The sequence below is a fragment of the Camellia sinensis genome, chromosome 12, assembly GCF_055761805.1.
Source record: "Camellia sinensis isolate YWXY chromosome 12, ASM5576180v1, whole genome shotgun sequence".
NCBI classification, from domain to species: Eukaryota; Viridiplantae; Streptophyta; class Magnoliopsida; order Ericales; family Theaceae; genus Camellia; species Camellia sinensis.
This window is the reverse complement of record NC_138972.1, coordinates 94,631,075-94,648,130: the sequence shown is the minus strand read 5'-3', so window position 1 is coordinate 94,648,130 and position 17,056 is coordinate 94,631,075. Positions and strand designations below refer to the sequence as shown.

Here is a 17,056-nt window from a genome sequence, read left to right as displayed (position 1 = left end):
TGGACAAATGTAACTAACTTGGTTTGGCAATTTTTTGTGGATGCTTGAATAAGTATATTTGTTTTGGATTTTTTTTACCAATTTCTATGGAATATCTACTTAGTGCTAAAGATTGTGAAGCAGTACTCTTAGTTGTTACAATTACAATCACTCAAAAAATTCATACGAAGGCTTTGATTGTTTACAATTTGTTTTACAAGTGAAGAAGGAAAAATTCATCTTGATTGTTTTACAATTTGTTTTAAAATTCATATTTTATTTTATTTTTTTAACTTTTTAAATCAAATTAATGTAGATACACTTAAAAATATACAAAAATTGTGAAAATATTTTTTTGTAAATCACTAAAAACAAAAATAAATACATGGAATAAGCACCCACCTTAGGGTGCCAGAGCATCAACTAAACCAGTGCAACATTGTATCATATCCATCCAGAAGAGCATCCAGCTACTATAGTAACATCAGCATGATAGCATAAACAAAAATGAGCTGTTATGACCAAACTATTAACATTACTCCCAAACATGAGTTGGTGCAAACAAAAACAAATTTCAGACCATTAAGGTTCTTCCATAATGTCATCAAACATAACCACTAGAATAGAACAAATAAAAAAAGAACCACCACAATAAAATATAATCACATTTCCGGATCAAAGCGATGTTATAAGTATATCTGTATGGTAAGAAATGGAAAAGCATTTACAATTCAGACCAAAAAAAAGAATCTCCACTGGGCTCCTATATTCAGTACTTGGCTATTGAACTCCAAATCCTATACAATCAAAATGTGACACAAATCAATTGTTAAAAAAATCGGATCATGTCAATTCTTCCCACAAATCGCATGATGTCTTTGTCAAATGAAGCCCGCTCTTTTCTAGCAACTGCCAAAGATCTATCGTTAGAAAAAGCTTCTTCGACTGTGTAGCTGCTGCTGCTGCTAATAATAATGAATCTATTGAACTATGAGCACTGAATTACACTATAAAGAATACCCTAATTAGACCATGAACAGGTACTTCAAGTCCTCTACTGTAAGCCGAGTCTGACGACTACCTGTCTCGTCCTCGCCAAATGCAGATGCAACCATCACTCTTTTTTTTTGCTGCAAAACAGAAAGTGAGTACTCAGCATCAGCATTGAAAGGAGATATAGAATACAGATACTAAGTTTGGACCATAAGCCAAATGTACGTGATTGATTTAACATAACAAAAGCTTTTCTCAGGAATAGGGAAAAATATATGAAGTAGCAATGTCCTATTCAGATTTCAATAATTCGGTTACCTGTCGGATAATAATAACCCTCTACACACTTGAATCTGTAAACAATGCCATCACTAACTATAAAATATTGTTTACAACAGGTGTGAGAGGATCTTCATCCACAATTATTATATGGGTAAATTACATTGAATCTCACAAGTTTGGCATAAATACACCAACCTCCCTTTACATAAAATTGCGATATAATGCTACTAAGGTTTAATTGGGCTACAAATAAAATTAAGGAATGATAAATTTTGTAAAGATGGTGTTCATTCAAGAAACCAAGCAACCATTACTAGTAAGTAAATCAGTTTTATCCTCACCAATGCCTTCACCAGCTGTTATAAAAGACCCTGTTCAACATCTAAAATACCTCTACTACCATATGTTAATCAAGTACAAAAGTTCTCAATCATAGTCTCATCATATTATAAAATCAATTACTCATTGCAAACAATTAATGAGAAGAAAAAAAGAAAAGAAAAGTAAAAGCAAGCATAACAAATCCAGTGCCAATAATAATGTGACAGCAGATGGTGAACATTTCTACACTACCTTAAAAAATCTTACGAATTTTACATTGACAATGGAAAAAAACAGGCCACAAGATTGGAGCAAAAAAAATAATACCTGGAGAGCTAAAATGCGATCTTCAAATGTATCTTTTACTGTCAACCGTAAAACTGTAACCGGACGGGTCTGTCCAATCCGATGGGCTCTATCTATTGCTTGATCTTCAGTTGTTGGGTTCCACCACAGGTCCAAAAGAACACAACAAGCTGCAACCATGTTCAGTCCTTAGAATTTTTACACTCCAATCATTTTCCTTCTCCTCATTTCCCCTCTAATCTACACCTTCGTCAGCGACTCCAGCACCAATTTCCTCACAACCCCACACCATCCCCTGCCAAGACCCCCCTCGGTGCCCCCATCTCTGACAACTAGTTTCGCCTATCCACCGGGGCCACCGCTGAGATAGGGTCAAGGAAGTTAAACAAGATTTTATCAATTGTCCACATAAATTCTCACAATAAGGAATAATATGGCACACCACCACCAATTGCAAAGGACATATACCAAAACAAAAGGGTGGCAAAGAACAACAGGTTATACAATTACCCAAAACTTCTATGACTATCCTTTTGCCTTCTTTCCCTGGGGGTGGGGCCACAAATAACAAAAACAAAAAGTAAACTGGGCACTGAGTTGCACACTAGTCTGCTTAGAAAAATGACAAATTGCCTGAGACACAGGCAGGCAGGAAAGAAAGTAAAGACTGATTGGATAAAAACATTCAACAAAAAGAGACCAATCATAAGTGCCCAGTTTCAAAGCACAGGACGAGAAAATTGATAGCAATTGTATATTTTAATGCCAATATTTTAAGCATAAGAAACCAATCATAAGTGCCAAGAAACCAAAAAACGAACCATCACACTAAATTTGAGTGTCAAAACTAAGATTAAGATATTACAACTACATATCAGGAAATGATTCTCCAAGGTCTAGCAGGCTTACACTTCCGAAATACCGGTCAAGTATTTCAACAAAATGATTTGGGATTTATTCACCTTTATTTTTTAAATGAATCCCCAAACTAAGAAATTTACAAGTAGAACAACGTAGACAAATGTCAATTTTGATAAGAAAACGAGGCAATTTCAAAAAATCAAAACTGAAATATGAAGGGAGCCCCACACGTTTGGGGTGACATAGCCATATTTATGCATTCTTTGTTATTCATTAAAAAGAAAAACAAATAATAGAGCTGAAAAAGAGAGAGAGAGAGAGAGAGAGATAGACATTGCAATATTACTAGTGATTGTAAACTCATCCAACGTAAGGACAGCTCATCCAACTTAAGGACAATATTCGAGCAAACATATTTGGAGTTATTTACCTTTATTTTTTAAATGATTCTCCAAACTAAGAATTTATGGATATTGTGAAAGATAAAAACACCTAAGACATCAACAAAACGTAACTAATATGCACTAATGTCTCCTTGCAAAAACAATGTATCAATCACTATAAGGCTCATCATAAAACTAAACTACACTTGAGAATTTGTCGGTTCATCAATATCTTCCATGTGGGGCTCCAACTCTGTGTTCAAGAATGTTTCAATGTCTGAGTCGCTACCCTCTCTCCGGCTAGTTGAAGCCAATTTTTTACACGTTCGCTTCGTGTGTCCGATGCTCCTACAGTAGCAAATAACACATAAACAATTTTAATAATCATGTACATGCAACAGGATGGAAAAAGGACATGCAATTAAAGTACCATACCTACAATACCCACAGCGCCTTGGTTTTAGAGGTTTACCCATAGAAGATGTCCCTCCAGGGTTCCCTTTGGTCTTCACTACATTAGGATCACCAACGCCACATAGTTTGGGTGCAATATTTTTGTCCCCAACCTCGGTATTATATTTTGTTCGCATTGCCCAGCGCTTTTTCATCTTCAATGTCATCTGGAAAGCCATTTCCCTTGCCTCTTCAAAATCGTTGTCTGCGTGTGAGGCATAATATGACATTTCACTAAAACATGAGCTTAGTATACCGAACCGGGCTGTCTGTGTTAGGGTGCTACAAATTTGGGTAAGACTTGGTTGTTGATATCCTGACCTAGCACGTCTTGTCCATCTCTTCAAGATACAACTCGGTGGAATACACATTAATTGTTCAGATTTCATGACAGCAACCATGTGGCAACAAGGGATGCCAAACGATTCAAACTTCAAGCAACAACATTTTATTGTGATATCTGCTGGAAAATACTCAACCGTCCATGTGCTTGTTGGTGCCTTGTACTCACCAAAACGATAGGTGCGACGATCCTCCAACTCAACTCTTTCCATCACAAACAATTTACCCTCTTTGCTGATTTCACGTCGAAACAATGAAAAAATCTTCCGAGTAAAGAGCTCAGCTGCATGTTTTTCCAAACTTCTCAATGGCGTAGTCAAAACCGGGAAACTATTCTCTGTTTTAGATTCTGTTTCTGCCTCATTAACACGCATCCTAGCAAGAGCCCTATCATATTGTGCTACAAATTCGTACAACTTTACCTTTTGTTGTAGGAACATATTGAAATATGCATTCATACCCTCGACACGTTGAGTGCTCCTCATCCCAGCAAACATGTGACCACGAAGATACGCCTCAGCCCACTTATCACGCTTGCAGTGAATCTCCAACACCCAGTTATTGTTCTCCAACTTGTATTGTTTCACCATACGAGCCCACGCATTGTCAAACTCAACAATTTGACATTTCTTTAACATCAACTGCGCGAAATCACTAGTAAATTCTGGTATGTGGACATTTGTTGAGGCATTTTTCTCCAGATGCCAAGAACATAAACGATGTCTGCAATTTGGAATAACTCTTTCGATTGCCTAACACATTGCCCTATCACCGTCTGTTACAACAGAGATGGGTCTTTGTCCATCCATGGCCTCCATTAACGTTTCCAACACCCACGTGTATGTCTCCATTGTCTCATCAGGCAACAAAGCACATCCAAATATGATTGTCATAAAATGGTTACTCACGCCAACTAGAATCACAAATGGCTTCTTATACTGATTTGTACGATAAGTTGTATCAAATACCAATACATCACCAAATGCAGCATAGTCCATCCGAGACCTACCATCTGCCCAGAAAATCTTGTCCAACCGGTTATCCTTATCGACGTTGTACTTGAAAAAAAATAATGGATCTGCATCTAGTTTAGCTGATAAGTATCCTAAGGCACCCTCTGCATCCCCTTCTGCGAGTTGTACTTTGCGCTCAGCTTGGAACTGGTTGTGCAAATCTCTGTGAATGAAGCCCACCTTCTCATAACCCCCTGATTGATGGACCATAAAATCCATGATTTGACTCGTTGTCATACCCACATTGCGCATGGCATTTGCTTGAGCTTTGTCTGCACTTGTTACAAACCTATGTGACCACAAAAAAGGGACGCAGTGTGGTGCTGCCAAGGGATGGTTATGCTCCCCTACAAAGTGGGTCACAACATATTTTTTAATTGTCTTGTCATAACGCACACGAAATGTGGCACTACAAAAAAGTCTAGTTTCTGCCCTGGGAGTTCTCACCCGTTCCACACGCTGTAAGTATTTCTTCTCTCTTACACCTTCCCTTGAACAAACCCATTTCCTACTCTCTACAAATTTGTTGTCTCCACAAATTCGTTTCCTACTTCTTCGTACGCTAAAACCGATGACCCTAGCGTATGCATTGTAGAAAGAATAAGCATCCTCCTCTGAATTGAATTTCATTTGCAAAACATCAACCTCAGTAAGCATTCGTAAACAATCATAGGTTTGGGAAGCTAACCCTTCTTCTTTCCCATCGACAACATCATCCTTGCCATCCGGAGCAACTTGATTGTCAATTTTACTGTTGACCTCTTTCTGCCTACTACTTTCAGGTTCATCCGTCATATCTACATAACAAATCGCATAGACAACAGATGTGCACGTAGACAACAGATGTGCACATAGACAACAGATGTGCAGATTTGGCATCAGTTAAATGCAAATAATAACAAAGTACACTCGTAAATGCCATTATATAAATTAAAATCAAACAAATCAACACAAAAACACACCCGCCAGTGCCCTCCTATAAATTAAAATCAAACAAATAAATAAGCACACCTGCCAGTGTCCTGCTATCAATTCAAAGCAAATAAATACAAAAATACACCAGCAAGTACCCTACTATAAATTAAAATATAAAAAACCACACCCGCCAGTGCTCTGCTTTCAATTATCAATTCTTAAAAGAAAACGAACAAATAAGCACATCCACCAGTGCTTTACTATCAATTAAACGCAAATAATAAGAAAACACACCTTCAAGTACTCTACTATCAATTAAAATGAAACAAATAAATAAAAAAGCACATCCATCAGTACCCTGCTATAAATTAAAAGCAAACAAATAAATAAGCACACCCGCCAATGTTTTGCTATCAATTGAAAGGAAATAAATTCAAAAACACACCAGCCAGTGCTCTGCTTTCAATTATCAATTGTTAAAAGAAAATAGAAAAAAGCACACCCGCCAGTGCTCTGCTTTCAATTATCAAATATTAAAACAAAATGAACAAATAAGCACACCCGCCAGTGCTCTGCTTTCAATTATCAATTGTTAAAAGAAAATAGAAAAAAGCACACCCGCCAGTGCTCTGCTTTCAATTTTCAATTGTTAAAAGAAAATAGAAAAAGCACACCTGCCAGTGCTCTGCTTTCAATTGTCAATTGTTAAAAGAAAATAGAAAAAAGCACACCCGCCAGTGCTCTGCTATAAATTATCAATTCTTAAAAGAAAATGAACAAATAATCACACCCACCAATGCTTTGCTATCAATTGAATGGAAATAATAAAAAAACACCTGCAAGTACTCTACTATCAATTAAAATAAAACAAATTAACAAAAAAGCACACCTGCCAGTGCCCTACTTTAAATAAAATCAAACAAATAAATAAGCACACCCGCTAGTGCCCTGTTATTTATTGAAAGAAAATAACTAAATAATGCACACTTGCAAGTATCCTATTATCAATTAAAATAAACAAATAAATAAAAAGCACACCTGGCAGTGACTTGCTATTAATTAAAAGTAAACAAATTAAAAAGCACACCTGCCAATGCAACTGCTACGGAGGGAGGGAGGGAGGAGGTATAGCTTCACTTCTACGTTAAGATGTAGAAATTGAGGACCTGTGACAAACAACAACAGAACATCGAAACAGAGTCAGTAAAGAAGACAATACTTAAGGAGATTTATGATTATGGGGCGAAAAGGAAGGATCTATGTATGAAAAATATTATTTTGCACATCTTTTCACATTAACAAACTACATAACCAATAATAGAGATGAAACTGTACTACTTTTGTTCAAAGAATCAATAACCATTACATAAACAGTTAAACAAATGTACCAACACCAACTGATTTAACACTTAAAAGATGAAAAAAAAAAGATCTAGAAAGAAACAAAATAATATATATATGTATATATTATTTGATTGGATGGACTATTGGATCATTTTTTTGATAACTCGGTAACCACATATTCCTAAATCTAGATTTTAGATTCAAAAGTTCAATAAGAGTGTGGGACACCTCTTAAACACCCATATATATTGCATATTGCATAATATTTTTTGATAAAATATTGTCAATTATTTAGGAATATACATCAATTTGTATCTCTATTTGTTTGAGACGAAATGTGTTTACTTGCTAATGTAATTGTCTTCTTCTTCAAATATTATATAAAATTAGTGAATTTAATTGAGTCACCCTTAATCTTGTCATATTTAGTGAACACAAGTATAAATGGAAAGAAGTAAAAGAGTTCATGTAACACATTTGTTAACCTAATGTCCATTTTATTGCTTCGGATTGCAACGTACAATTCTTATATTGAATGCACTCATGCCAATTGACAAAGAAGCCAGCCCACCACCCCTCACTATCTTATACAGGTACCTTCATTGGATCTTTACCAAAGTATTTAAAGATAGTTGCTTTCACTAGTATTATAATATATCATGAAAACAGTGACATTTGAAGAAATTTTTAGTATGTAGGACATAGTAGCAGAAGTGATGAGTATGTGTTGTCACTACCACTATTGCTATGAATCAAAATAAAAACAAATAAAGTTGTCTCCATTAACTTGGGAGATTGCTCCATAGTGTTCACCCTGAAAGTTCCATGAAAGCTCTTCTAAATCTTTCATTTTCATGGACAGCCTTGTTCTTGGTAATATAAACTAGTTTTATGAGTGAAGAGATGATATAGGATCAGTATCTTCTACAACGAAGTAGAGACGACAGTGGACATAGGACATAATGATTTTAAAAAAAAATAGGATGCCTACATGGTGGGCAAATTTTTAAAATATTTTTATTGTTTATGTATATGAATATAAATTTAGGGCATAGAAATATACGAGGCATCAATATATACGTACATGTACTTTTTTGTTTTTTAACTTCTACCCTTCTTTGTTTCTGTATAGTTTAAAATAGAGAAAAACACTAAGTTGCCAAATGAGACCGTAATATAAATATGAGGTTCAAGTACTAGTTCTTTCATAGGATTCCACACACAAGCACACAGTGCACCAAAATCTACAAGTTCTTTCATAGGATTCCACACACAAGCAGATTTAGCGTATACAATGGATGTGGATCCCAATAGGAACTACTCCATTTGGTTGCATTTTGCAGAGATTGATACTTCTGTCACTGGTATAGGTCAAAGGGTATTTGACATCCAAATAAATGGTGATATTGCTTTTCAAGATATTGACATTGTGAACATGAGCGGGGATCTTTACAGTGCTCTTGTACTGAACAAGGCTGTTGCTGTTAATGGGAGAACTTTGACAATAACCTTTCACCCTACAAAAGGTCATGCCTTAATTAATGCTATTGAAATCCATGAGGTTATTACGGCAGAGTCTAAAACTTTGCCAGATGAAGATAAATATTCATTCCTTAATTTTCAAATGTTTCAGATTTTGTTTTACTGTTTGACTTTGATGAGGTTGCTAGATTCATGTTTATTTAAAGAGTAATGATATACAAATAAAAAATTTACTCACAACATCTATACATAATTATTTGTCAAATTTATATTCATCCATTTTGAATCAAAAGACCCAAAAAAGTGACATTATTTCGAAACTGCCATCGAAACGTGATGATGCCTTACGATTTGTACCCTGTGATAATGTTGAAACTACCTCCCTAAGAAACTCTACCGCTTGGTTTCTAGAGGAAAATTTTGATATTAAACAAGGGTATCAAAAAAATTTTTTTTTTTTCGGATAAATAATAAATGACGGTATCAATATTGTTAAGAAAGTTTAAAAAAAAAAAAAAAAACCTCTAAATTAAATGTCTACGACTGTCTTCATACTAGAGCATATAGTGGAGATGGAGAAAAGAAGTTTAAAGAACAAATAGAACAAGAAGTTTAAAACCAATTCGAAGAAGTTGATCATTTGTTTGAAGTGATTCGAACCATGCATGGATTGTGTGTCAATCTAAAAGAACAAAAATGGAGGTATAAAGGAGATAACCACTTGCAGGAGTTTCTTCTTCAACCCAATAGATAAAAGAGCAAGTAAAATAAGTCTCCAACTCTAAATTTCTTCTGGCGGGTTAAAATTTGTCTAATTTTTTTGTATTTAAAATAAAATATTGTTAACTCAATATTTTCTTATTTTTTTTACATTTGATTAGTTAGTTTATAGTTCGGTTAAAAAAATTATTAGCTTTATGAGTTTATCTATACAAGTGGTTTGGTTGTGATAAACAGAACAGATCTGGTATTATGATACTTTTGATAGACATTAGACAATGTTAAAAACCACTCCACAATAGCCTAAGTACCCATAAGAACCAAGTAATGAAATCATTACAAAATTAGGTTTTTTAACTCATGTGCCCAATTCCCACACCACAACAGAAAAATTCCCTGTATGTTTTCTCTTCAAGTATGATAAACTGTCTATCTATATTAATATAGTTAGATAAAGGCACATATAATGTTAAAATCTTCCACATTACCCATGAGAAAATGAAAAAAGATGGAAGCTGCAATGTAGTATTCTAAGAAATACAAATACGAGAAAGAAAGTACCCATAAGAACCAAGTAATGAAATCATTACAAAATTAGGCTTTTTAACTCATTTGCCCAATTCCCACACCACAACAGAAAAATTCCCTGTATGTTTTCTCTTCAAGTATGATAAACTGTCTATCTATATTAATATAGTTAGATAAAGGCACATATAATGTTAAAATCTTCCACATTACCCATGAGAAAATGAAAACAGATGGAAGCTGCAATGTAGTATTCTAAGAAATACAAATACGAGAAAGAAAGTACCCATAAGAACCAAGTAATGAAATCATTACAAAATTAGGTTTTTTAACTCATGTGCCCAATTCCCACACCACAACAGAAAAATTCCCAGTATGTTTTCTCTTCAAGTATGATAAACTGTCTATCTATATTAATATAGTTAGATAAAGGCACATATAATGTTAAAATCTTCCACATTACCCATGAGAAAATGAAAAAAGATGGAAGCTGCAATGTAGTATTCTAAGAAATACAAATACGAGAAAGAGCAACAGAACACTGATAATGACTCATGAAAATATAAAATGTGAGAAAGGGATTGCGGTCTAGGTTTTCATAGACCAACCCAGGGATTGCGGTCTAGGTATTGTCCTATTTTTATAAACCAACCCAATCAGTTCACAAACGTGAAAGGGGCAGTTCAAAGAAAGGGATTGTGGTCTAGGGTTTCATAGAATGGATATGGAGAAAGGGGGAGAGAAAAAAGCTGCAGAGAGAGAGAGAGAGAGAGAGAGAGATACCTTCAGGCGAAGTCGAGGGTAGGTCTTCTTCGCAGGGATGGTCTTCGAGGGATGGTCTTCGAGGTCGAAGAAGAACGTCTGCGTGCTGTCTCAAAAACAGGGGCTTTGGGGGAAAAAAAACTGAAGAAATTTGAAAAAAGGTCACCACCGGTTGAACAGGTTGTGAATATTCCTAATTAAATTAATCGGTGGCTGAGATTAATTTATAAAAATCTGATGGTTTAAAATAGATGTGTATATGATGTGCACATCTTATTGAGGTGCACATCTTAACAGCTCCCATATATATATACATATTAATGGAGAAATTTATAGCGTGCACTCTTTAAAAAGTGCAAATTGCAATACAGTTATTATTTTTTGTACTAAAAGTTATGAATAACGAAATTATGATATATGATTTTTGTTTTTGTTTTTTTTTTAAGTAGACAAATTTATGATATTTTGTGATTTATATTATGAAATTTTGTATTAAAAAAAATATGAAAGGCATACCATATTGTTTTGCGGATAATTTTGGAATAAAAAAGTGACAATTTGTGTTCACCCCAAATTGAGTGTGCAGATATTATATAACTAGGAATTAAAACACAATTTGAGTGTGCAGAAATTTTAGTATACAAGTCAAATAAATAAACAAAAGAGTAATGTTAAAAATCTTAAAAATTCTATTAAAGTTTTTATTAAATGTCTTAAATGAGTGTGAGACCCATACAATGTGGGTCCCATACTCATGTGAGACATTTGGTAGAATTTTTAGAGTCTCTAGCATTTTTGTAAACAAAATATTTGTTCTATGTTTTATGCAACTTAAATGGTTAGAGTCTTGTTTATGGGAGCTTCTATTTACACATCACCTTTCATCTCAAGGCACACTATTAATTGATTTAAATTTTATTACAATATTAACTTGATGTAAAATGACTACAAAAGACAAAAGATTATGGTACACACTTTTTGTAAAACTACCATAAGAGACTATAATGAATACAATACACACCAAGTATCTCAAACGTTACTTGCGTATCTTCTCTCTGAAGAATTCAAAAACCCTAAAACAAAAACTAAGAACCCGTAAAGGAACATGATTTGTTAATGCACGATGTCGTCTCTCTAAAGCAGTGGGTGAAATACGCAAAGGGTCATCCATTTCTGAAAATGAAACAAAAAATAGTGAAGGATAAGTCCGTTCGGAAGTACAGAGTCGAACTATTCAAATTTTGTTCGATACTCAAATTTCGAACATATTGAAATTGTTCGACAAACTAGGTCTGAATAGTTTACTTAAGTCAAATCATGGAAATTTCAAACGCCTATTTGGGTGTGCAGAAATTCTAGTGTACAAGTCAAATAAATAAACAAAAGAGTAATGTTAAAAATCTTAAAAATTCTATTAAAATTTTTATCAAATGTCTTAAATGGGTGTGAGACCCATACAATGTGGGTCCCACACCCATGTGAGACATTTGATAGAATTTTTAGAGTTTCTAGCATTTTTGTAAACAAAATATTTGTTCTATGTTGTATGCAACTTAAATGGTTAGAGTCTTTGTTTATGGGAGCTTCTATTTACACACCACCTTTCATCTTAAGGCACACTATTAATTGGTTTAATTTTTATTACAATATTAACTTGATGTAAAATGACTACAAAGGACAAAGGATTATGATACACACCTTTTGTAAAATTACCATAAGAGACTATAATGAATACAATACACGCCAAGTATCTCAAACGTTACTTGCGTATCTTCTCTCTAAAGAATCCAAAAACCCTAAAACAAAAACTAAGAACCCTTAAAGGAACATGATTTGTTAATGCACGATGTCGTCTCTCTAAGGCAGTAGGTGAAATACGTAAAGGGTCATCCATTTCTGAAAATGAAACAAAAAACAGTGAAGGATAAGTCCGTTCGGAAGTACAGAGTCGAACTATTCAAATTTTGTTCGACACTCAAATTTTGAACATATTGAAATTGTTCGACAAACTAAGTCTGAATAGTTTACTTAAGTCAAATCATGGAAATTTCAAACACCCATTTGGGTGTGCAAAAATTCTAGTGTACAAGTCAAATAAATAAACAAAAGAGTAATGTTAAAAATCTTAACAATTCTATTAAAGTTTTTATCAAATGTCTTAAATGGGTGTGAGACCTACACAATGTGGGTCCCACATCCATGTGAGACATTTGGTAGAATTTTTAGAATTTCTAGCATTTTTGTAAACAAAATATTTGTTCTATGTTGTATGCAACTTAAATGGTTAGAGTCTTGTGTTGGGTATACTTCCTTATTGGAGTGTGAGACCCAATTGGTTTATTAAAAGAATTTAATTTGATAACAACTAGGGTTTTGATGGAACAAGCCCAAAAGTTTAGATATATATATATTGTTCAATAATATATTTGAAGAAGATACATTGTTTTCTTCTTCCGAGAGAGTGGCTGTCGATTAATTCCTCCCTGTGAGATAATGTGCTGCTACAAATGATATTGATTGAAAAATCAATTCGATGGGTTACAAAAAGTTGATCATCTTTGGTGGGCTAATTATCATTGTAGACAATCATACTACTGGTTTGATTTAGTGGGTGGATTTCATTAATCTTTGTGTGGATTGATTTGGTTATTATTTTGGGTCTTCTTCAGCTCTAGTTTTGAAGATTTTGATTCTTCTATTTGGTGAGGTCTTTCCTCTTGTTTATTTGGAATTCACTTAAGAGTGGTTTTGTGAGACCATTCGTGTCTCGTTTGTAATCGTTTGGAAACTGATTTGGTTGATAGTGGAATCGGATTTCGATCCTGTGAACGTACCTTACATTGAGAGAACCACGTAAAAATTCTTGTATTGCTTTTAATTTAATTTTTCCGCATTAGTTTTTATTTCCATTGATTGATTTACTTATGGGAATCACATATTTTTCGTAACAACTAGTATCAGAGCTTACGGTTTATTTGGGTTTATTTATTTGTGTAAATCAATGGAGGGGAATGTGGGTCGCATGTCTAGCTTCAATGGAAGTAATTTGGTAACTTGAAAAACTAAAATGGAGGACCTATTATTTTGTAAAGATTTGTATGGACCCATTGAGGGTGATAGTGGCAAACCCGAGGGTATGCAAGATGATGAATGTAATAGGCTTAATCGAAAAACCGTTGGTGTTATCCGTCAATAGATTGATGACAGTGTGTTTCATCATGTTGCTACTGAAACTTCGGCACATGATTTATGGAAAAAATTAGAGTCTTTATGATAGAAAATCAGTTACAAATAAAGCTTTTATATTTCGTAAGTTGGTTAATTTAAAATATAAAGATGGTAGCCCCATTCCAGAACATTTGAATGAAATAAAGAGTAATGTTAACCAACTTCCTTCTATGAAAATTATTTTTGATGATGAGTTGCAAGCTTTGATGCTACTTAGTTTTGTGCCCGAAAGTTGGGAAACTTTGGTTGTGACAGTTAGTAATTCGGCACCCGATGGAGTTATTACAATGGGCCAAGTCACTAGTAGCCTGTTGAATGAAGAAACTAGAAGCAAATCAGTGAGTTCCTCTCATTCAGAAGCATTTGTTGTGAGAGGCTGAAGCAAAATAAGGGGGAGGGGTAAGACTCCTCATGGTTGTGATCAAAGCCGTGACAAATCAAGAGATAGTTCTTTTTCAAAGAAAGATATTGAGTGCTATTATTGCCATGAGAAAGGGCACACGAATCGAGAATGCCGAAAGCTCAAGAACAAGGAGAAAAGGCGTGACAAAAGTGTGGATAAGAAGCAAGAAGATACAACAGTAGTTACTACCGATGATCTCATGATCGTTTGTGAAGATGATTGTATCAATTTTGTGGGTCAAGAGAGTAACTGGGTGATTGATTCCGGTGCTTCTTTTCATGTGACTTCTCGAGTTGATTTCTTCACTACCTACACCAAAGGAGATTATAGTTCTGTTCGAATGGGTAATGAAGGTTTGTCCAAGATTATCGGCATGGGTGATGTTTGCTTGGAAACAAATTTGGACTGCAAGTTGTTGCTTAAAGATGTGAGGCATGTTCTCGATATTCGCCTCAATTTGATCTCTACTGGAAAGCTAGATGATGAAGGCTTCAACAACAAATTTGGTGATGGAATATGGAAGCTCACAAAGGGTTCTTTGGTGGTGGCTAAGTGCAAGAAGGCTCATACACTTTATTCGATGCAAGGAAAAATTTGTAAAGGTGTTGTCAATGCACTTGAAGATGATACTTCTACCGAATTGTGGCACAAGCGGCTTGGCCACATGAGTGAAAAGGGGTTGCAAGTATTGTTCAAGAAAGAGTTTCTACCCGATTTGAAAGGTACACATCTTAAAACTTGTGTTCATTGTTTGGCGGGTAAACAACATAGAGTTCCTTTTCATAAAAATGTTGCTTCTAGAAAAGAAAATATTCTGGAGTTGATTCATTCGGATGTTTGTGGTCCTTTAAAAGTTAGTACACATAGTGGTGCACTTTATTTTGTTACTTTCATTAATGATTATTCAAAGAAAGTTTGGGCTTTTCTACTAAAAACTAAAGATCAAGTTCTAGAAGTATTTAAGCATTTTCAGGCTATGGTTAAAAGAGAAACATGGCAGAAATTGAAGTGCATCCGATCAGACAATGGTGGTAAATACATTGGGCCATTTGATGAGTATTGTTGCAGCCAAGGTATTCGGCACCAAAAGACAGTTAGGAAGACTCCTCAACAAAATGGCGTTGCCGAGAGGATGAACCGCACCATTGTGGAAAGAACAAGGTGTTTGCTTTCACAAGCTAAATTGCCAAGATCCTTTTGGGGTGAGGCATTGAGGACAGTGGTTGACGTGATCAATTTGTCTCATTCCTATCCTTTGAATGGTGATGTTCCAGAAAGAGTTTAGACTGATAAAGAAGTGTCTTATGAGCACTTGAGAGTGTTTGGTTGCCGAGTTTTTGTTTACATTCCAAAGGATAAGAGGTCCAAGCTTGATAGTAAGTCAAGACAATGCATTTTTCTTGGCTATGGGCGTGATGAATTCGGGTATAGATTGTGGGATCCGGTCGACAAGAAAGTCATTCGAAGCCGTGATGTTGTGTTTTTTGAAGACCAAACAATTGCAAACTTTGGCAAAGGTGATCAACCGGAGCCAAAAATTAGTGATCTCATTGACATGGATCCAGCTCCTTCATCTTCAGTTGATGATGAAAATGGAAGAGATGTGCAGCCACCTATTGAAGATGCGGAGAATGATGCTAATCCTAATGAAGTTGAGCCTGAAATTGAGGAAGAGCATCCAACTCAAGAACCGTTACCACAACTTAAGTTGAGAAAATTTACAAGGGACCGGCAACCTTCAAGAAATTATCCTCCCAATGAATTTGTGTTGATTTCCGATCAAGGGGAGCCTGAGAGCTACCAAGAAGCAATTGAGCATGCAAAGAAAGGTAATTGGAAAAAGGCCATGGACGAGGAGATGAATTCCTTACTTGAAAACCAAACTTATGATTTAGTGAAGTTGCCTAAGGGGAGGAAAATTCTGAAAAATAAGTGAGTTTTCAAATTGAAGAATGAAAGTAAGAATCTGAGGTACAAAGCACGTCTTGCTGTGAAAAGCTTTGGACAAAAGAAATGTATTGACTTTGATGAAATCTTCTCGTCAGTTGCGAACATGTCTTCTATTCAGGTTGTACTTGGCATGGTTGCAAGTATGAACCTTAAAGTTAAGCAACTTGATGTGAAGACCGCATTTTTTCATGGTGATTTTAAAGAAGAAATTTACATGGAGCAACTAGAAGGTTTTGTGAAAAAAGGGAAAGAGAAATTTGTTTGCAAATTGAAGAAAAATTTGTACGGCCTCAAGTAAGCCCCGCGACAATGGTACAAAAAATTTGACTCTTTCATGATGAATAATGGTTTTTCTAAAACCATTTCGGACCATTGTGTGTTTGTGAAAAATTTTCTGGATGGTAAATTTATTATTCTTTTGCCTTATGTTGATAACATGTTAATTGTCGGTCAAAATCCTGCCATGATTAACAAGTTGAAGATAGAGTTGAGTAAATCTTTTGCTATGAAAGTTTTGGGACCGGCAAAGCAAATACTTGGTATGAAAATTGTTCGTGATCGCAAAGAGGGGCTAATTTGGTTGTCTCAAGAAAGCTACATTAAGAAAGTTCTTGAGAGGTTCAACATGAATAAAGCAAAGTCGGTTGGTTGTCCACTTGCAGGTCACTTCAAACTTAGTTCGAATCAATGTCCTACAAGTGAAAAAGACAAGGAATAGATGCAGAAAATTCCTTATGCTTCAGCAGTTGGTTCTTTGATGAACGTCATGGTTTGTACAAGGCCGGATATTGCTC

General features: G+C 35.0%; 1 protein-coding gene across 1 annotated transcript; it reads right to left on the bottom strand.

Annotated features, from left to right (window-relative positions):
* Window positions 1–3,239: 3,239 nt before the first annotated feature.
* On the bottom strand, window positions 3,240–4,579 carry LOC145804638 (protein FAR1-RELATED SEQUENCE 5-like). Its single transcript, XM_082899281.1, has 2 exons — window positions 3,561–4,579; window positions 3,240–3,473 (listed from the first exon to the last, which is right to left on the bottom strand). Exons 1-2 carry the CDS (start codon window positions 4,556–4,558, stop codon window positions 3,326–3,328), a joined length of 1,146 nt encoding a protein of 381 aa, XP_082755407.1. The 5' UTR covers window positions 4,559–4,579; the 3' UTR covers window positions 3,240–3,325.
* Window positions 4,580–17,056: the final 12,477 nt, after the last annotated feature.